Raw genomic sequence first — 22,526 nt, forward strand, 5'->3', positions numbered from 1 at the left:
AACTCCACAAGTATAGAAATACTGTCTGTTTGTCTAGTGTTCTAATGTCTCTAGAACTGGTGTCTGGTTCTGCAAGATAGGAACACACAGTTAATATGATTTTTTTTTAAAAAAAGAGAGAAGTCCAATTGTTCACAAGGTAATTCATGAAAATGCTCAACTCCTCTAACAATTGCTTTCTGACATCTGAGAGCACAAACAAGAGGAGCTTTATCCAAGCTCTCCTTTAAAAAAAAAATCTAGAATTATTTTGTTTACATTAATCAGAACTTCATTTTTTCACAGCAAGAGAAGGTACACAGTGCTTTCTGGCTTGTAAACGCATTCTGACCACTTTAATTGAGAGTTCTCTTTTAGGGTCCAATCCAACATCTGTAAGGTTAATGAAAGGACTCCCACTGACCTTAATTTAAGTTAGAGGGCCATTAACTAGGATCATTTTCTCAAAACACAGCCCTCAAAGACAGAATTTTGAAACTGGAATGACAGCATATTAGCAGAAAAGGTCTTTCATCATAGACAACATAAGCAGGTCATTTATTGCTAGGTACACAGAATGGGACCCCAGAAAGTCCCAAAGGCTAATCCAGAGTAATTAGTTTTACTGTACATTTAGTCATTTTTTTAATGGAGTTCAAAAGAAAGGAGGTGATGAAGAAAATGCATAAACCAAATTATGTTTCCCCTTGAAAAACAAAATATAGCTCCATGGGTTACAAATCTTTAGTTTAGATTAAAAACTGGGGTAAATTGCATTACTCATATATGACAGTGTCTCTTTGGCGTCCCTTAGATTTATGCAACACCTAAGAACAAACTCTCTGTTGAGCTGCTTTATTACTGGAGTGCATTTTACCTGCTCAGTTAGTCTGCTGTCGTGCTCAGAATGTCACCTCCCGATTGTTGATATTGTAAGTAGATTTGTCTTTAAATTCTAGATAGCTAGCTCTGTGACCTTCCTCTGCCATATTTGTTTCTTGGCTGATCATCTTGACTTATATATACTAGTAAAAATAATGTGCCTGACTGAATTTTATGGCTTTCCCTATCAAGTATTTCTGCAAAGAGATAAGAAAAAAGTTCATATTTTGACCAACAGTTACTTCCTTTCTATGGGTATTACAAGGTGCTCAGTTCATACCTACTGCTTCTGCTGATCCTACCTGTATGATCCTTAAGATGTACAAGTGACTGAACACTGCAACCTAATGACAGCTGTGTCACTTCAGTTTTCTAGTCAGATATGCAGACCGAAAAGGAAGAGACTCAGATCCAGCTAAAGTGAGCACAGTGCAGTTGCATGCCCCCAAACAATTCAGGCTGTAGAGAGAAAATAATAAAACTTTCTCTCAACTACTTGGCCTACATGAAAGTTATGTCCTATGCTGCTTATCATGCTAAAGACTACATAATATCCTTAAACTCAGCAGGGATTCTACTGTTCATGTCCTCTGAATAATCAGTAATGATGTACACTTCTTATCTGCTGTGATGGAGAGTCCCGATGTTTGGAATATAGTGGGAGACCAATATAAAAACAACACTTCCTCAAGGGTGGGATTTTTGGGGGAAGCAAAACTTTTACACACACCATATTTCAATTTCTTAATATTAACAGTATGACTAATTTTTACTTCTGCACATGGTTCAGAACTATAAAGCAATTCCATATAATCTCTGGTTTAATTATTAAACAACATTTAAGAAAACATCAAAAACGAACTAAAAAGGCAACTTGACAAAAAAGAAAATAGGCTTCTTTCGTACTTACAGCAGCAACAACAAACATGGATCTACACAAAAGCATATTTTGTCACTTTTCAGAACAAGTTCACACTTTAAATTTCACTTTTTTTGTTTATTTTTATAACCAGAACCTTCCAATATAATCTCTCAACTCGGAATTCCAATATTGTAGGCAGGTGTGAGAGCACCACCTACTATTAAGGTTGCCTGGCACTTCCCATTATAAATCTGTTTTCAATTGTTAATGACTTTGTTAAAAGAAGAAAAACAACAACAACAAAACAAAAAAAACCCATCCTCTAATCATCTGGGCTGAAATTTTTCAGGCCAGATGTATTCGCCAGGCTGAATAGTTTTGGAAATTTTCAGGCAAAAATGATTCCGCCATTTTGAGAATGAGGCTAGTAATTATATTATTTTGCCCACGTTAAAAGATTTTGGCAACCTTTTATTGGAAATACTCTAACACCCCCATGCTTTGGAGCAGGGACTTGAAATTTGTAGGGAGGAGCCTTTGTGTCAGGGATCAGTCTTTTGCCATATTTGTGAAAATTTCCTGAAATCTGGCCAAGTTATAGGCCTTTGAAAAATTGTCATTTGCACATGTTCAGTGGAGACTTGCAAGAGCTTAGCAGCTGACTCCATCCTCATTGCTATTAGTGCCGACAAGACTGAAAATGCAAAATGAGTACGCTTTTTTTTTTAACTCTATAAATGGCCAATTGACTTCATGAATTTTACTTAAACTTACCCCAGAAACATTCATCTTTGAGCAAAGATTAGGTGAATATTTCAGAAAGTTATAAGCATGTGAAAATTAGCTTAGAATGGAAACTGCTTTGCAGCCTTTAGTACAGCAATTGGAAACCTTATATTAATTTGTTATCTTTGTAAAAATGTCCCTTCTGCTGACTTCTCAAACAATTTAATGGAATAATTACAAATTTATTTTTAATTTGATAACCTAATGTTTTCTCTATATACCATACCTGTAATGCAGCCTGAGCACCAGCCTTAATGTTCTTATCTTCGTCTTCTAGTATACATCCTCTGCTAACAGCATTAGAGAAGGAGTAAGTTCTTCCCCAACTGGAAGATCTTTTATGTCCAGAATGACCAGAGGCAAGCTTTCAAAAACACAAGTAAATTAGTAATACATGATTATAAAAGATGGATTCCTATATAGATCATATAAAAGCTAAAAAATATTTTTTTAAAACAGTCGCAGGTTGTGCGCTCATTTGCATAACCATTAATTGTTACTCTTAGTCAGAGACCTAATTTGTATAGGGTATATGGGCAGTCCTCATTACCTTAAAATATTTAATTATGCTTTTCATAACCCATTAATAGCTGTAAAATTTCCCTTTAAATTTTTTTTAATAAATAGAAAAATTATTAGTTGAATTTTAAGCTCTCTGTAAAACAGTCTAAGCAAAGACTGGTATTGTAAGTTTTTTTATATTCTAACTTTTGTTCCCAAATGTGCAGAAATACCCTTTTAAATAACTTCACAACTCAGAATAGGGCAGATACATCTGGTTCAATATATTAAGATACGAGCACCCAAGCCACAAAGTTCAAATCTGAATCTGAACTTTCCAAAGTTCAGGGTGTCTGGATCCAGGGTTTTGGTCCAGATCATAGAACTGATGGAATATCTGCAAATATAGCTGGGCCCTTATCAAGATTTTATGATGGATTTAGATAATCAAATATTTGTAATTTTAATTGTGTTAATTTATACTCATGCTAAAATATTTCTGTCAAAAGGAAACACACATTCATGCAAACAGGGAATACTAAACCAGTAGACTGAACAATTCGACATTGCAGAATGTAACACTATTTGTTCCGCTAAGTCCATCCAAAATGGTATTTACATAGAGATAGTTAAAAGAAAGATTAAAGATCAGATTTTCAAAACAGCTCAACACCCAGAATCACCCATAGTTGAGAGCAGCTGGGTGCTCAGCACTTTTCAAAATCTGGACCTAAAGAAATAAAAAGGTGCAGAAGCAAATATGTATCATTAAAAAACCCCCACAATTTTATGAAAAAGAATTGAAGACAAATAAGAATATCATCCATCATTCGGCTTGTACACAGTAAGTAATGATTGGTACCATACATGTTTGCAATCTGTCTCTGTATGTTCCAAGTTGGACACATTATCTTGAATATTTTCTTGTTTATCTGGTTCTTCCATGAACACAGGCTTGTCTTGCAATATCCACTTTTTATATACCTTAACCACTTTCCGTGTTGCAGATATATCAGAGGATGGCAACAAAAAAGCCTAAAATGCAAATTTAACTCAATTTACCCGTCACAGAATATTACAAATTACACAAACCGAAAGAAAATAGTTTAAAATCTACTTTTAAAATCACTACTATCAAGAGCTATGATTATCACCAAGCTATATAAAAATCAACCTAAAAATACATTTGTGAGGTTCCATAATCATTGAGTTTAGCTGACTTCCATATTGCATGTGCTCAGACTGGAAGTAAAAGAATATTTTTCTTCACTGTCTCTCTGCAAACTCAACCTGGGTTCTTTTCCCACCTTGCTCATCATTATCAGCGACAGAAGTTCTGTAAATTAAATTATGCCCTTAGATACACAACCTGTAAAACCCCACTGATTTCAGATTATGTTACAAGTGCACATGTAAAATCACAGTTAAGGCAAATGCTGTTAAATGGGTGCCACCAAGGGCATAACCTGGAGGATGGGAAGAGCAAGTGACATTCTGTCGCTTCCTATTAAACTTTGAGGTCATAGAAGAACATATTTTTGCATACTTTCTATGGTCTGCAGCTAGGAGCCTCTCTTTAAGGTCCACCGTTCAAGAGCCTTGGGAGGTTAAGCTCACAGCCTCCTAAATTTGTGAGACTCATCAGCTCCTAACATCTCTAAATAGGTCTGTCAGCCCTTCACAACATTTCTAAGTAGGGTCACGGGACCTGACAATCCTACTAAGACTTCAGAGGGTGAAATTCCCCGAATAAGCGTAAGGCTCAAATGGGACCAGAGGACCATCAAAACATGTTATATATAGGGCTGTCGATTAATCACAGTTAACTCACGCGATTAACTCAAAAAAATTAATCGCGATTAATTGCAGTTTTAATTGCACTGTTAAATAATAGATTACCAATTGGAATGTATTAAATAAATATTTTGGATGCTTTTCTACATTTTCATATATGTTGTATTCTGTGTTGTAATTGAAATCAAAGTGTATATTATTTTTGCTTACAAATATTTGCACTCTAAAAATGATAAACAAAAGAAATAGTATTTTTCAGTTGACCTCATACAAGTACTGTAGTGCAATCTGTCGTGAAATTGCAACTTACAAACGTAGATTTTTTTTGTTAAATGACTGCACTTAAAAACAAAACAATGTAAAACTTGTTTTTTTGTACATAATTATACATTTGTAAATTTAACTTTCATGATAAAGAGATTACACTACAGTATCATATTAGGTGAAATGAAAAATGATTTATTTTGGTTTTCTACAGTACAAATACTTGTAATGAAAAATAAATAAGTGAGCACTGTGCACTTGGTATTCTGTGTTGTAACTGAAATCAGTATATTTGAAAATGTAGAAAACATCCAAAAATATTTAAATAAATGATATTGTTTAACAGTGAGATTAGTAACAATTAATTTTTTTAATTGCGTGATTCATTTTTTTAATTGCTTGACAGCCCTAATTATATACTTTCAACCTAAACTCTACCATAACATCTAAGGAAATGTCTCGTTTGGGAAAAAGACACTGGATAACAGGAGATCTTGAAGAACCTCATAAAGATCACTGTAGTCTGTTACGCCAATATCAAATTCCTACTTCAACATTTAGTAATCTTTAAAATTAGAGTTTAACCAACTAAAACTTTGATTCTCTGCATTCAATAATGATTAAAACTTCAGATTACTGAATTTATCTATCTTTCACTTTGTATTCATGCTATGTAATAACAAACAAAGTTAGAAGATTTTTTGGACTCTGACAAACATTTATTTTGTAATGTTTTATAACACTGCACACACCTTGTGTGATTAACTCCAAACAGGGTAGAAACATTTTACTTGGCAACAGATGTGCCATTCCCCCCCCCCCCCATATTATGATGCAGGCCAATATCTGTTTTATACGAGACTTACTTGTAACTATGGAATAATTACCTACTTTTCATAAATATAGTCTGAAATGAGCAGATATAATAAATCCAGTCAATCTTTTTCCATCTGAGCTACCCGGATGGTGAACACTGCAAGGACATCTTGCTTGGAACCTGGATATCTGTCAATATGATTCCCTCTGACCAACATATGGTGAAGCATTAAGAGGCTAGAACGGGCATGGGCAACTGACAGTCCGGGGTCTGCATCCAGACCACCAAACCATTTATTTGGCCCACCCATCGGCAGGGTTGCAGCCCCAGAAAAAGAATATTTATTTATTTTTAAAGTTTGAGCAGTGTTGTTGAGGAGCACAGTCTTTTAGTAAAACTGCGGCCTACTCATAGCATTCTGCTTCACTCCACTTCTCCATCAACACAGGCTCTGACTCCACCCCACCCAGTTCCAGCTACTGCCTACCCATTTGGTGCCTGTTTGGGAGCTGACCCCAGCCACTGTTCCACACAGTAGGTGGGGACAGAGCACATCCCTGCCAGTGGGAACGAAGTAAACTAGAGCTGGGTAGCATGGGATGAAGCTGGAGCCTGTGCTGATGGGAAACAAAGCGGAGCCTGGGAGCACCATGTTGCAATGCCATTCACTAGCCCAACCACTTCTCCATCACGGAGGAGGTGGACTCTGCCCCATAGCACCCAGCTTTGATTACTGCTGTACCACTGGCTCCCACAACCAGTTTGTTTGTGGCCACATGGTGAAGCCTGTGCCCTTGGAGCAGCAGAAACTGGGAGAGGTAGAGAAAAAAAATTAAAGACAGAATTGTTTTGTTATTTTCATTTATTAATCCCCTGCTCTTCTGCACACTGAAAAAAAAGGTTCTAGATTAGTTTAATTTGTATTTATTTATTTATTTGTTTAAAGGCTGGGCTATAAGGGACTTTAATATTTAGGAATACTTCAGTTTTACACTGTTAATACATGGTTAATTGTATGTTAACATGCTGTACTGTAGGAAATATTTTTGAGTTATGCAATATGTAGCCTGTAAAAAAAAATTGCATGGTCTGCCAAAAGTGCTACTTTAAAGTTAACCATTCCAGGGGTAAAAAAACAGTAGGACAATATTAAGAAGTCCTCAGCCCTCATCAGCTGGAGGGAAGAATGCTTCAATATACATCTTCAAGGAAGGGTTCAAGAGAAGCATAAGAATTAATTTACACAGTGACCAGAAGAGATTCTCACTTCCCCTTCTTTAAAAGAAAAAAAAAAAGACCAAAAATCTATTCTCTGTTTCAAATACATAATCCATATGTATATTAAATAAAAGGCAAAGCAAATTTCTGTTGTGATGTTCTTTATTTCCATAACATACGACGACGTTTTAAGTATTTTGAAGGAATGCTGAATTAATTTATCATAATGCCAGAAGAGGGCAGCATAACACAGTATTCCATAAAGGATACCCAATTGTTCTTTAGTGTCAAACCACCTCCATCTCTTTTTCAATACAGAAAGCATCTGTACTGCATACAGATACTTTCCTCTGAAATCTTTTTTTTTTTTTTTAAAAAGATGGCAAATTAATACCAGGGGCTAAGAGAAAACATCCAATAATGACGTTTACTGTTTTACTTGTTGTCTACATAGAAATTATGTATTTACTTTGATCATAGCTGCAGAAGCTATCTTCTTGCAAACTCAGCTTTGCACACACATATGCAATAGCAGATGCTGCATGCTTTTTAATTATATGCACCAGTATATGAGACATTAAAATTCATATGCAAGACTGCATTAAATGATCTAGGAAAGTGTGAAAGAATTGCTATTTTGATCACATTTGTATTCCTATTTGATTTTCTTATCTTCATCTATCAAATTACTAATTTATCCTAATAAAGAAAAAAGTTTGAGATTTTCAATGCTGGCAAATGACAAAACTTGTTTTAATCATGTTAATACAGTATCTTGTCGTATTATATAAATAATACAGTTTTCCTCACCTGCATCACTTTCAAGTTATCTTATTTCAGAACCCTCTTCTAAATTTATCACATAGATGTACAAAATCTTAAACTTACTTTAAGTTTTCAATGGTAACCACCAGTCAGTTTAGAATCAGAAAATGGGAAACAGACTCAAGTTGATAGGCATAGGGGGGGAAAAAGTCTCTCTGGTCACACGAAGAAATGGCAGACCACAATATCACATTTCATGGGTTTTAACTGCATATGTCCAAGCTTAAAAGCTACATCTTCAGATAAATTATATTGTATATAATATATATGAAAGCTTCTTTAACAAATGGTGCTTTCCTCTATTTGGAACACTATAAATAATAATCATCTAAGGACTGGACTTAAAAAGGACTCCTAAAGATAAGGACTTGCAGACTGGACTATGGTCAAGTTAGTCAATCATTTGGTTCAACAGCATTTACAGTTTTCTTTCATATAACACTTAGCCACACAGTGCACTTATATATGCGCTTCTGCAGTTTTTTAAGTTCTACAATAGTATGTATAATCTCCTACTACTTACTTGGCGAAATACTTCATTAACAAAGTTGACGTAACCTCGAGTGGACAACAGAATTCTCTGTACCATATCATACACTGTCCGATGTTGTTCTTCAATGCTGCAAAGGCTAGAGTTACTGAGTCGCCTATCAGACAAAGTGCTGCTATTGGAATGATTTTTCTCTTGCTCTGATAGCACACTAGTTTCCAACTCGGGGTTTTTATCTTGAGTTGTACCACCAACAGTCTAGACAGGAGAAAATGCAAGCCTAATAAAATATTAGTATAATACTGCATATAAACATACCAAAAACCTGGGTTACTTATTATGAACTTCAGTTACCAGCAACTTTCACAAACCCATGGAATCCCAGGAGCAACTGAATAAAACTTCCAATAAACTTGAGCTAAGCAAAAAATTAGTCTTATAATATTTAAATGCCTAATGTGCACCCTATTCCTCTATTTCAGATCTGTTGTCTGTAAGACAGGAAACCACGATATAGGGCAATTTGGACCACGGAGATTTAAAAGAGTTTACCAATATGGGGTACACCAGCAACCTTGATTTTCCAACATGTGGAGATCTACCTTCAAAGATACTTGCTTTTTAGTCTTTAGAAAATAGATGGCACGTTAGGACACAGTGCTAGGGGATGATCCTTAGGTCACTCTGCTCCATCAGAAAGAAGAGAGAAATTGGTAGGAAAAGATGCCGGGAGGAAGAGAACAAACAGAGGAGGAGTTCCAAGTCACTTTTTTCATTTGGAAAAAATTGTCACCCTAGTCACATTCATGAAGCATCTTGGCAAAATGGTAAATTATGGGGTTATTTGCATAGCTGCAACATTTCATAATAAAAGGGATCCAGTCATGAGAGAGAAGATGACGGAGGATGTTGTCCTTTGAAAAGAGATTCTTTAAAACTTATCTACTTAGTGGAAGAAATGCCATCTTAAATGAAAACATGTAAACCACATGCAACAATGTTCAATTCACTGAAAATATTGCCTGGGCATAGGCACTGATTAGAAAAACTTCCTTTCTTTTTACAGTATCAGATTCCAGAAATATCTCTGAGTGAAGTTCACAAGCTACAAGGGAGAGCAGCCCACATTCAGTGAAATTCAAAGTCATTAAAAAGTCAGCACTGCCAACAACTGCCACACAGTTCTTACCAATTTTGCTCTATACTTAGAAGAGGAATCTCATATCCAACTATGGGGTAACTGTTGACAAATTCTGACTTTGATGGTGAACATTTTACTATACCTCACTGGGTTTTAAACCAAATATTTTTTTTCAGTACTAGCTTTCAGACAGTTTTACTGGAGAGAAAGTCTCTTCCAGTTTATGTGGCTATAAGTATGTTGAACATGGCAAGACAACTCTTCAGACAAAAATCTGGGAGACACAAATTGATCTAGAGTACTCGAGCTTCAGAGAAACAAAACAAAAAAGCCCTTCCTGTTAAATAATTACACAAATTTCAACTTTAGACTTCTGACTTTCTATGTTTTCTTTAGAGAATCTGCGGCGAAAGCCAATTGCTTGCTATGAAACTTTTGGTGTGTGAAGCTACCAATCCTGGCCAGATTAGAACCAGTTATTTGTAAATGAAATGTTCACTCCGCAAACTGCTGGTGGATTATATTGGTACTGTTTTTCCTCATTTCCAGATGTTAAATTGTATTAAAAAAAGCTAAAAATACATGAAATACATTCCTAGTATTTCACTGTAAACAACTGCTAAAGTTGTTGTAAAGATGTTGTGTGATTATTAAAGATGGCCATCAAGACTCTCTCTCTATTGATTATATTGTATTCAGAAGTTTGCTTTTCCTCTTTAAATAAGACAAAGGACAAACAGCTACAGAAATATTTTCCGGTACATTGCTAAAAGTGCTCCTCCAAAAACTCACTCCTCCATCAGAGGAAAGCTAATTTAAACTCCATCGTTCACCCACTTAAGCAGAGCATTTCCTTTTTGTTTCAGTTGTCAATATATTTTGATCATCTGCAGCTTCTCTAGCATATACATAAGGAAACAAGTAAGTTTATGACATACCTGAATGATTTTAGGCAGCATTTCTCCTCCATTTTTAGTATTCTGCTCTGAAGTTAAGTACTTCTTTTCGAGAAAGAAGGTTACGAGCCATTTAATAAAAACAACACGAGCAGCCATGAATGGGATTTTTGTGCTGTAGATGTTCTCATTATTCCGAGTTGCAGTAATGTATGCTGGTTTTGGCCTCAAGTCAGGAATATCTGGTGAGATTAAACAGATAATATAAATAAATCTTTAAAAAAAAAATAACTGCATTTTTAATAAGCATTTTTTCTCCATGTGAAATAATAAATGTGATGCACCAGCTGTTTACACCTAATATTATTCTTATTAATATATATTTATATACTGCCATCATTTTGATTGGTGCTGGAGGAAAACAAGAAAAAAAGCACAGCTCCTGCCCTGAAGAACTTAATCCATACCAGATAAATAGCAGACAATGCAAGCGCCAAACAAAAGAAAGGGGTAGGGAAGGGAGGGACAAGAGCTTAAAGCAAGAACATGTATAATGTAAAATTATCTTACAAAATTCTGATCATTTTTATTGAGAAGAAGGTAAAAGAGGGATGGAGTAAATAAATCAAGAGTAGTTAAATAGTGCAAAGCCAAGTGGAAGGAGTGAGGCTTGAGGAAGAAAAAAGGATGTACTAAGGCACATTAGAAAGGGAAGCTCAACTTAGGTGCAGGGAGCAGTGTGAGAAAAGAATAGAGAAAGTGGAGAAAAGGCAAAGGGCTCAAGGTGTGAAGAATGACCAGAGCACAGGAGAGGAACTATAAAGATGAGAGGTAAAACATAGGCGAGGCAGAGTTGTGCAGAAGCTTAAAAGTGGGCATGACTACTTTGAATGTTGTGAAAAAAGATGGAGTGAAGATCTCCAGGGCTGAATAACATGGTTGAAGTGGCAGTGAAGTAAGATTACTTGTGGCACCTTAAAGACTAAAATTTATTTGAGCATAAGTTTATGCTCAAATAAATTTGTTAGTCTCTAAGGTGCCACAAGTACTCCTGTTCTTTTTGCGGATACAGACCAACACGGCTGCTACTCTGAAACCTGAAGTATTCGATTGTATTAGCTGTTAAATGCTGGATAGACAGAAGAGGAGAAGATTCACAGTCAGTGAGGATGTTGAGGAGGACTATTACTACTGGTCAAGTATTAATGGCTTTGGTTTCATTCAAACACCAGCACTTGAGTTCCAATGCACCACTTAATTGGTGTATTAGGAACAACTCAAAAATAAAAGACATTTCTAGAGTGATGGAAGCCTTTAATCATACAACTGGATTTTTTTTTAACTGGCTCTGCAGCTCTAACCCCTGCTCACAGCATGTCTGTACTCACATCTACATCTCAGCCTCCTCTGACCATCCTACAGTGTGTCTACACTTTGAGCTGTGGGTGCGATTCCAGCTTGAGGAGACATCCTTGTGCTAACTCTCTAAAAATAGTGTGTAGTCACAGAGCTGCAAGTAGCAGGACAGGCTAGCCACCTGAGCATTTGCCTATGGTCTCTCATGGTCATGCACTCGGGGCAGCTAGCTTGTCCTGACACCGGGACACCCAGGCTACATTCTGTTTTTAGCACACTAGCTCAATAAGACCTAGCACAAGTATGTCTCTCAACCTGGGAATCACCCCTAGCTCAAAGAGTAGACATATCCTTAGGATGCCATTCTCTCTCTCCCTTGCCCTTCAAAGATGAAGAAGATAAAATAAAAATGATTTTATTTGCATCAAAACTAATGTCTGGCTTTTGGGCACCTCAACAATTCTTTCAACATCCACTCTGTATCATGTATTTTACCATATTTATGCACAGTCCTTGTTAACTTAAAACAACATGAAGGCTATGGAAGTTTTGAGTGTTCAAGGAATGCAGGACTGGCCACAGCCCACATGTAGGAAGTGAAGTTAAAAAAAAACAAAAAACAAAAAGAAACAACTTTCTGTGTTCAGTCCACTGCTCCCAGAGGGACATGAGGGATTGAATCCAGCCATGGAACTATTACAACCCATTTTTTCTTAAAGCAACAGTAAATAACCCATGGAACTAACATCTCTGATTGCATGTGAAAGACCATGGTTTGTTTTTTAAATGAATGGTACCTAATAATTTGATAAAAATGCAAAATAAAATACAATTATGTTAACATAATCTGTTTCACCATATGAGAATATAAAAAGGGGAATCTAAAATAGTACTAGATAAAATCTTTTTTTCTTATAAGCCATTAAAAACAATACAAATGTCACACATATGTTCATCAAATATAGTTGTAATGATCACAAAGAAACTACAGAAATTAACCACCAAATATTTTTGCTACTTAAACGTAAAACTCTCTACTTACCAAGGACAGGTTTGTAGAGGCTGGTTAGTTTTGTAAAAGATGGAAACAAGTGAGGAAGATAATACTTTCTAAACAAGGCGAAGAGAAACTTAAAACCAGTGTCTTGGTTCTCCTTATTCTTCCACTCTAAGCTTGCAGCCTTTGCCATGGAGTCAAAAAAAATGTTTCAAGTTAATACACATTCTATTAAAAATTTCTTCATGTTGATGATAAATTCTGATTTACTGAATGTGGAAGATGGAAAACAACATTTCAATAATAGATATGAAATATGAGTATTCTATTTCCAAAAGCTCTACAGAGTACAATAAGAGCATAAGAAAAAAAAAGATGTATGCCAAGTCATTTAAAAAGCAAGCATAAAGGAAGCTCATTAAAAACTGACACACTTATGCTGTTATAATCCACTTACATAAATGTCAAACTAATGTCATTGTATTTTGTTAAAATATTTTACTAAGATTAAACAAAGCTTCTTACCTCTAAGTAGGATTCTATGAAGCTACTAGTTTCAGAGTAGCAGCCGTGTTAGTCTGTATTCGCAAAAAGAAAAGGAGTACTTGTGGCACCTTAGAGACTAACAAATTTATTAGAGCATAAGCTTTCGTGAGCTACAGCTCACTTCATCGGATGCATCCGATGAAGTGAGCTGTAGCTCACGAAAGCTTATGCTCTAATAAATTTGTTAGTCTCTAAGGTGCCACAAGTACTCCTTTTCTTTTTATGAAGCTACTAGTCTCTCCAGAGTATATTTTTCTATCATAATCAACACAACCAACTCCTGTCATTAATGGAGTTGCATATGCACATACCAGATAACCTTAGGAAGCCTCAATCTTGAGCCATACATTTTTGCCACTGGCATTGGGACCTCAATGCAAAATCTGATTGTTTTAGTGCTTCAGTACGTCAGCCCTGGTGAGCATCATTATTATGTGAGCTTCCACGTACCATTCTGACCAGTCCTGATGTGCAGTATCTTGGTACAGACACTGTTAAATTGTGCTAAAGACTGTGGTGATTTTTTCACTGAAATATAGGCATGTTAAAAATAGTAAGCATGTTCCAATCACAAAACCCTACATGTGTTAGTTTCCTCTAATTATCTGTGCCATGGATTCCAACACAAGTGCAAAGAAGAATGGTGAAGGTAAACATCCCTGCAATAAGGGAAAGACAGACTTCTACTTGCTCAATCCTGCCTGTGGATTTTGATCTCTCATATCAACTTCACACCATGTAAATACCAAACCAGTTTAATTTATTTACCATTCTTCTGAGGTAGTCTTTCAACTTGACTCAATCCCTGCCCCCTTTTTTTAAAGCAGCTTCAAGAACAAATAAAATTCTCAGTAACTGAAAATTTTCTTTTTTTCAAATTCCCACAAAAATCCACCTGTACACCAAACCAGGAAATATCAAGTCTAGTCATCTTGCTAAGAATTTCATATTTTCACATCTAAAATTAAGGGATACTGATTCTTCCTTTACTTTCTATCACTGATTTGTTTGCTTCAGCCATAGTCTTATTAAATTTTCCCACTTTCATCAATAATGAGCCTACATCCCAATGAAATGTTTTTAAAATTCCAAAATCACCAAAGATCCTGTAACTTGCAAGGCCCCATTCTGTAAATACTTATACATGTAAGCTCTGGGAGTGAAAGTATTGTCTGGAGTTTTTCCACTTTTACCGTCTACTGTCTGAAGTAAACTGCTGCTCCTACTTGATTATTTTAGGTTGGTGGAGTCAATTTTAATATATTAATGCCACAGTATATTTACTGTAAGTCTAATTATTGTCAGAGTACTCAGGGATTTTGTATACATGTTCTTTTTATAATGTCAAATCTAAATAAATAAAATAAAATGAACCTATCTGTGAGTAGCATCACTGAACACAATGTGTAACTTTATTCATGTGTGTAAAATTACTGTTTGCCCTGATGCTGCAAAAATTGCACAAGAATATAAATTCACGATTGCCTTTACAATTTACTGTCCAGTGATTACTTTCTTTGGCCAACTCAAGTCACCTGACAGTCAGCTGTACTTCCATTAAATATTTCTTGACTGCTTCCACTTTAAGCTGTTTTTCCTAGTTTCTAAAACAAAATTCAGTTAAAAAGTATGTATTTTTGCCAAAACATTTATTTTTATTTTGCATCTTTAATCGGGGTATCAGCTAACTTTTCTCTATTCTCAGTTTACATGCTATAAACTAACTGGGCCATTCTTTTGGTTCTAATTACACAATATACTGAAGCTAATTAATTTACAAAGCATCAGCTCTACTTCCTCCAGAAACCAAAAAACTAACAGCAAAATTGTGGTCTGAATTCAAAGACATAAAAATTTGTTTCCCTCAAAGAAGACTCTTCAAAATACATGCAGCTTTTAGTCTCCGTTAAACATGAGGGTATTTGTCTACTCCGCTCTTGCCTAAAGCGTGGCTTTTCCCTAAGTGTCCGCTCTGAACACTCATTCTGTACTGTGAATGGATGCTTTTCATCTCATCCATCATCATTAAAAAAGGTTTGGACAGCCAAACTGGGTCCTTAGCTGCACTAGTGCAACACCATTTTCCACAACTGTAACTAATCAGAATTTAATGTACAATTCTGTTGATGAACCAGGATGGAACAGAATCTGCAGCGCACACATTGCTAAGGTATTTTGGCTTTGCAGGGCAAACAGCATTAAAAAAACCTGTGAACGTATTTTTGCACCATAGTACGTTGGAAGTTTGTATATATAAAGTGAGCAGTTCTGTTGAGTATCATTTTTACATTGTCACTTTGTACAGTAAAACTGCACTTTAAGCAAGATGACACAAACACTTAAAACCATTTACCATTTTGCTCACATAAACTTCCTAAAACACGTCTCCTATAGAAATAAAATATCAATTTTCAACTTTTTAGTTTTTCATTACCTTAGTTCTTTACAGGAAATATTAGAGTTCTTTAACACCTAATTTGTATACATTTATTTGTTCTATTAGGGTTGCTTTTTAATATTTCACTCTCGCATTTTACTTTTATTTTGTTTTAATCTCAATTTTTGTATTTTTAGAATACTTTCATAATTCTTCTTTCCTACAGGAAGAGTATGTAGGACACTATTGTGTCTTATCTATTTTTAAATTAAAATTTTGATTTAAACCAGCCTTCACATCCTTTTACCAAAAAAAAACAAAAAACAAAAACAAAAACAAAAACAAAAACAAAAACAAAAACCCACCCTCAATCTCTCCACTCCTATCTCTTCTCCACTCATTTCTGGTATTTGTTTTCATCAATGTTTGTATCACTAACAAGGAACAAGTTATATCTATATCCCCTAGCCAACATTCTAAATGCAAACCCATACACTTAAGATTATCCTGATCAAACCAAATAGTCCCAAGGCCTCTCCTCCTTTCCTCACTTACTGTACATTGGGGATTTAAAACACCCAGCCTAACTGACAAATAAATATGGCTGTAAAAGGCAATTTTGAGCAACTTCTTGGATCTGCTGATAGTCAGAAATAACAACTCTAAGTTCACGTCTACACTTTGGGGACCACAGCAGCACAACAGCAGCACTTGGGGTGTGGATTTTTCACAGCCTTGAGCATCGTACGTATGCTGACCTAAATTTGAAGTGTGGTGGATCAGGCCTAAAACAGATGTGAACTGCACCGAATATGAGACAGCAAGCTGGGAACAAGCAAGTATATAGTGAGAAGACTAGTGATTCTGGGCTGCCTTGTCCCATGGAGAATCACCTGGCTCCCTTCTTCACAGCAAATCCTGCCCGTTCTGTCACAACAACTCTCGAGGACATCATATGCCCCTAGAAAAACATCTAGCTGAGATGACTAATTAAAAGGTAGGACGTCCATTTATATGTAAAATAGATTTCAGATTAAACAAAGTCTATTTTTTAAAAAATGTCCAAAGTCATTGTCAACATCTGTACCAAATCCTGCTGTAGCAACTATCTAGCTGAAAAAAACAAACTGATCACAGCCATGCTACTAAAATCAACAGCCAATATACTTTATAAGCTTTGCTGAAATCCTGGGTTATGTGTCTATACTGCATCTTGGAGCAAGCCTCCCAGCCCAGGTCCACAGACGTCTCCTAGTAAGCCTTGCATTAGCACACTAAAAATAGCTGTGTAGACAATGCTTTAATATTGTGGCTCAGGCCGGAGCTCAGGCTCTGAAGTCCTATCCCAGGCTTCAGAACCAAGGCTGCAATGTCTACACAGCTATTTTTAGCATGCTAGCATGAGACAGTGGACCCAGGCTGAGAGACTCACTCCCAGATGCAGTGTACACATACCCTTAGAGACTAGCGGTAAAAGAGAAGAGAATATAGATTCATAGATACTAAGGTCAGAAGGGACCATTCTGATCATCTAGTCTGACCTCCTGCACAGCGCAGGCCACAGAATCTCACCCACCCTCTCCTACGAAAAACCTCACCTATGTCTGAGCTATTGAAGTCCTCAAATCATGTTTTAAAGACTTCAAGGAGCTGAGAAGCCTCCCTCAAGTCAACCATGCCCCATGCTACAGAGGAAGGCGAATAACCTCCAGGGCCTCTCCAATCTGCCCTGGAGGAAAATTCCTTCCCGACCCCAAATACGGCAAGCAGCTAAACCCTGAGCATATGGGCAAGATTCACCAGCCAGATACCCAGGAAAGAATTTTCTGTAGTAACTCAGATCCCATCCATCTAATATCCCATCTCAGGGGATTAGTCCTATTTACCCTGAATATTTAAAGATCAATTACTTACCAAAAATCACATTATCCCATCATACCATCTCCTCCATAAACTTGTCAAGTAGAATCTTAAAACCAGATAGATCTTTTGCCCCCACTGCTTCCCTTGGAAGGCTATTCCAAAACTTCACTCCTCCGATGGTTAGAAACCTTCGTCTAATTTCAAGTCTAAACTTCCTGGTGGCCAGTTTATACCCATTTGTTCTTGTATCCACATTGGTGCTGAGCTGAAATAATTCCTCCCCCTCTCCTGTATTTATCCCTCTGATATATTTAGAGAGAGCAATCATATCTCCCCTCAACCTTCTTTTAGTTAGGCTAAGCAAGCCAAGCTCCTTAAGTCTCCTTTCATAAGACAAGTTTTCCATTCCTTGGATCATCCTAGTAGCCCTTCTCTGTACCTGCTCCAATTTGAATTCATCCTTTTTTTAAACATGGGAGACCAGAACTGCACACACAGTATTCTAGGTGAGGTCTCACCAGTGCCTTGTATAATGGTACTAAAACCTCCTTATCCCTACTGGAAATGCCTCTCCTGATGCATCCCAAAACCGCATTAGCTTTTTTCACAGCCATATCACATTGGCAGCTCATAGTCATCCTATGATCAACCAATACTCCAAGGTCCTTCTCCTCTTCCGTTACTTCTAATTGATGCATCCCCAACTTATAACTAAAATTCTTGTTTTAATCCCTAAATGCATAACCTTACACTTCTCACTATTAAATTTCATCCTATTACTATTACTCCAGTTTACAAGGTCATCCAGATCTTCCTGTATAATATCCCGATCCTTCTCCGAATTGGCAATACCTCCCAGCTTTGTATCATCTGCAAGCTTTATTAGCCACACACTCCCACTTTTTGTGCCAAGGTCAGTAATAAAAAGATTAAATAAGACTGGTCCCAAAACCGATCCCTGAGGAACTCCACTGGTAACCTCCCTCCAACCTGACAGTTCGCCTTTCAGTAGGACCCGTTGCAGTCTCCCCTTTAACCAATTCCTTATCCACCTTTTGATGTTCATATTGATCCCCATCTTCTCCAATTTAACTAATAATTCCCCATGTGGCACGGTATCAAATGCCTTACTGACATCTAGGTAAATTAGATCCACTGCATTTCCTTCATCTAAAAAAATCTGTTACCTTTTCAAAAAAGGAGATTAGGTTGGTTTGGCACGATCTACCTTTTGTAAAACCATGTTGTATTTTGTCCCATTTACTATTGACTTCAATGGCCTTAACTAATTTCTCCTTCAAAATTTTTTCCAGGACCTTGCATACTACAGATGTCAAACTAACTGGCCTGTAGTTACCCAGATCACTTTTTTTCCCCTTTCTTAAAAATAGGAACTATATTAGCAATTCTCCAATCATTCGGTACTACTCCTGAGTTTACAGATTCATTAAAAATTCTTGCTAATGGGCTTGCAATTTCAGATGCCAATTCCTTTAATATTCTTGGATGAAGATTATCTGGGCCCCCGATTTAGTCCCATTAAGCTGTTTCAGTTTTGCTTCTACCTCAGATATGGTAATATCTACCTCCATATCCTCATTCCCATTTGTCATGCTACCATTATCCCCAAGATCCTCTTTAGCCTTATTAAAGATTGAGGAAAAGTATTTGTTTAGATATTGGGCCATGCCTAGATTATCTTTAACCTCCACTCACTCCATCCTCTGTGTTTAGCGGCCCCACTTCTTCTTTCTTAGTTTTCTTCTTATTTATATGGCTATAGAACCTTTTACTATTGGTTTTAATTCCCTTTGCAAGGTCCAACTCTACTCGACTTTTAGCCTGTCTCACTTTATCCCTACATGTTCTGACCTCAATTAGGTAGCTTTCCTTGATGATCCCTCTCATCTTCCACTCCCTGTATGCTTTCTGCTTCTTCTTAATCACCTCTCTAAGATGCTTGCTCATCCAGCTTGGTCTACAACTCCTTCCTATGAATTTTTTGCCCTTTCTTGGGATACAGGCTTTGATAGCTTCTGCAGCTTTGATTTAAAGTAATCCCAGGCCTCCTCTACCTTTAGATCCACAAGTTCTTCAGTCCAATCCACTTCCCTAACTAATTTCCTTAATTTTTGAAAGTCAGCCCTTTTGAAATCAAAAACTCTAGTTGCAGATTTATTTTTGTTAATCCTTCCGTTCGAACTGAATTAGCTCGTGAGCACTTGAGCCAAGATTGTTCCCTACAACCATTTCTTCTATGAGGTCCTCGCTACTCACCAAAATTAAATCTAAAATGGCATCCCCCCTAGTCGGTTCAGCAACTTCTTGATGAAGGAATCCATCAGCTATTGCATCTAGGAAAATCTGAGCCCTATTATTATTACTAGCACTGGTCCTCCAGTCTATATCTGGGAAGTTAAAGTCTCCCATGATCACGCAGTTTCCATTAGTATTTACTTTATTAAAAAACATTAAAAAGGGCTCTATCCATATCCAAATTAGATCCCAGAGGTCTATAGCACACCCCAAGCACTATCGTAGGAGAGGCTTTACTAGTTATCTTCCCCAATGTAATTTTTGCCCAGACGGACTCCATCTTATCCATTGCATCGCTTCTTATTTCTTTACATTCTATCTCATCATTGATATACAATGCTACTCCACCACCTTTACCTTTGTTTCTGTCTTTCCTAAACAGCACATACCCTTCAATACCTGTAGTCCAGTCATGACTACTATTCCACCATGTTTCTGTTATCCCTATAATATCTGGTTTCACTTCCTGCACCCGTAGCTCTAGTTCCTCCATTTTGTTACCTAGGCTCCTCGCATTGGTGTACAAACATCTTAATTTTTGCTGTTTGGCCTCGCTCACATTTTGTCCCCTATTATGTATGGAATGAAGTCCTGTGGAGAACATTAATTCAGAGGCGTGGCTTACTATAATGCATTTCATATACTACTTGGCCTTATCTTGATTTAACAGGATGACCTTCCTCAAAGGTTACATGAAGAGTAAATTACTTATTGGAATTCTTTAGGATTCTGTAACAACCAGCAATAGGGATTTGAAGAGTTTTGACTGAATCGTTTGACTGAAATGGGTCGACCACCTCTTATCATACTAGCAATACTGATTGCTGAGAGAGGGATTATTCTATTAACAGTTTTTGAGATATGTGCAAAGTACACCTATTTTATGAAAAGTCAAAATTAAATAAACTTCGAAATCAGCTTCCTGATTTCAGATGCTGGAGCATAGTGACTAGGAATTTGTGTGAAACCGTTTACCGTGTTAGAAACCTTCTTTATGGATATAAACTAAAAGCTTTAAAAACACCTCACAATGTAACATCATCCCTTACTTGTTTTACTTATTTGAGATAGAAATAACCCATTTCAATATAAAAGCCACAACAAATATTTGACTTCTTTTCTTTTATAAAAAATAACTCTCTGAATGACAATAACCTCCATCTGAAAAATATTGTACAAGTAGAAACAACTAAAATAAACTCCCACTACAGGTATGTTTCCCCATATATTAAAGAGTTTACAAAATATTCTTTTCACACCTGGATTACCATATACTTTAACAATATCTGAAGAAAATAGCAGGTTTGGTCCTCAGCAACCTTTTCACCAGAGACAGCTGGCAGAAGTGGGGTTATCTCTTCAGGATAAATCTTTGCTAAAATACAGAGAAAGGTTTTTTTTTTAAAAAAAGATTAACATTTTAAAATAGTGGTATAAATAAATTCAAATTTGTGATGTATTCATGTTCTATAAAATACTGTAGCATAAATACAGCTACTGATTGCACAACGCCATGTTCCATTAGTCAGTTGGATTGTTTTAATATCTACCCACACCCCAAAATATATAGCGAGAAACAGCATCAGCCCTGGCCCCAACCACCAAAACCTAACACACATATTTTTCTGTACGAGATCAATTTCTCGAGAGAGGAATTTCTAGCCTTCACTGTAGTGACAACCCTGAAACTGATGCAGTGATGTCTGAGTTTGCAGATAGCCTGAAACAATAGCTCTGACAGATGTCAACTGCCAGATTCATTTTAACACCTTGTTAACTATGAAAATTAAAGATGATAGTTTGTGGCACACTGAAAATGTGAGAAAGCATAAACTGAATTTAATACTGAAATGAATAACACAAGATCTATTATTTATACTAAGTTTTAAATTTAAACCTCTGTTTTTAAAATATATCTGCAGTTGCCACCGAATAATGAAAGTTTCCATTCGAGTGCCACAGAATCCAGGGAGCTTACTACAAAATATATGAAGACTTGACAACACTAAACATATTAGCTCTTTAGAGAGAGCAAGATTACCAACAACTGAAAAAAGAATAGAAGGAAGGGATTAACTAACGATGGTTGGAACCACAGTCTCTTATATACCTTTGCGTCCGAATGTTCAGATCAGTGAGAGGATGTGTATGGAATCAATAGTCCCTGATATCTAACAAGTGAAGTATCCAATTTAACAATTAAGAATGGCACTGAGCTTTCCCAGAAGGTAATATTCCCACAGATGCCCCCCTCCCTTTTATACTATGCATTTTTTAAGTTTTCCTTCTCCTCTTCCTCCTCTCCCAAACCCACTGTTTCTTTTTGCCTGCTATACTTTTCCCTTTACACCCTGTGGACTCCTCTGGTGGAAAGACCTTAGCAAAGAGATGATTCTTGCATTTACACTTGAATAGTTAGGATCAATCTAATTGTCCTTAAATGAAAACTCTGGAATTTGCTGCCCTGTTTGGTCTGCAAGAGTCCAGATTTGAAGAGCTTCAGGGATGCTGCAAGACTCATCTGTTTTCCTGGGCTTTATCTGGAGAGAGAGAGAATTGGGCCAGATGGCTGAGAAGACTCTTTGTTGGCAATGAGCCATTGTATCGTTTTCTTAA

General features: G+C 36.5%; 1 protein-coding gene across 5 annotated transcripts in view; it reads right to left on the minus strand.

Moving 5' to 3' along the window:
• The window catches only part of RALGAPA2 (Ral GTPase activating protein catalytic subunit alpha 2), a 298,342-nt gene that overhangs the window by 225,948 nt on the left and 49,868 nt on the right, over positions 1-22,526 (minus strand). For all 5 annotated transcript variants that reach the window (XM_038398015.2, XM_038398014.2, XM_043512164.1 and 2 more), the window contains exons 7-12: positions 21,170-21,285; positions 12,854-12,992; positions 10,498-10,697; positions 8,452-8,676; positions 3,878-4,045; positions 2,736-2,873 (exon numbers count right to left, since the gene is read on the minus strand). In XM_038398015.2, coding sequence (XP_038253943.1) covers positions 2,736-2,873; positions 3,878-4,045; positions 8,452-8,676; positions 10,498-10,697; positions 12,854-12,992; positions 21,170-21,285 — 986 coding nt within the window. The remainder of the gene's footprint in view (positions 1-2,735; positions 2,874-3,877; positions 4,046-8,451; positions 8,677-10,497; positions 10,698-12,853; positions 12,993-21,169; positions 21,286-22,526) is intronic.

This window comes from Dermochelys coriacea, chromosome 3 (assembly GCF_009764565.3).
Source record: "Dermochelys coriacea isolate rDerCor1 chromosome 3, rDerCor1.pri.v4, whole genome shotgun sequence".
Taxonomy (NCBI): domain Eukaryota; kingdom Metazoa; phylum Chordata; order Testudines; family Dermochelyidae; genus Dermochelys; species Dermochelys coriacea.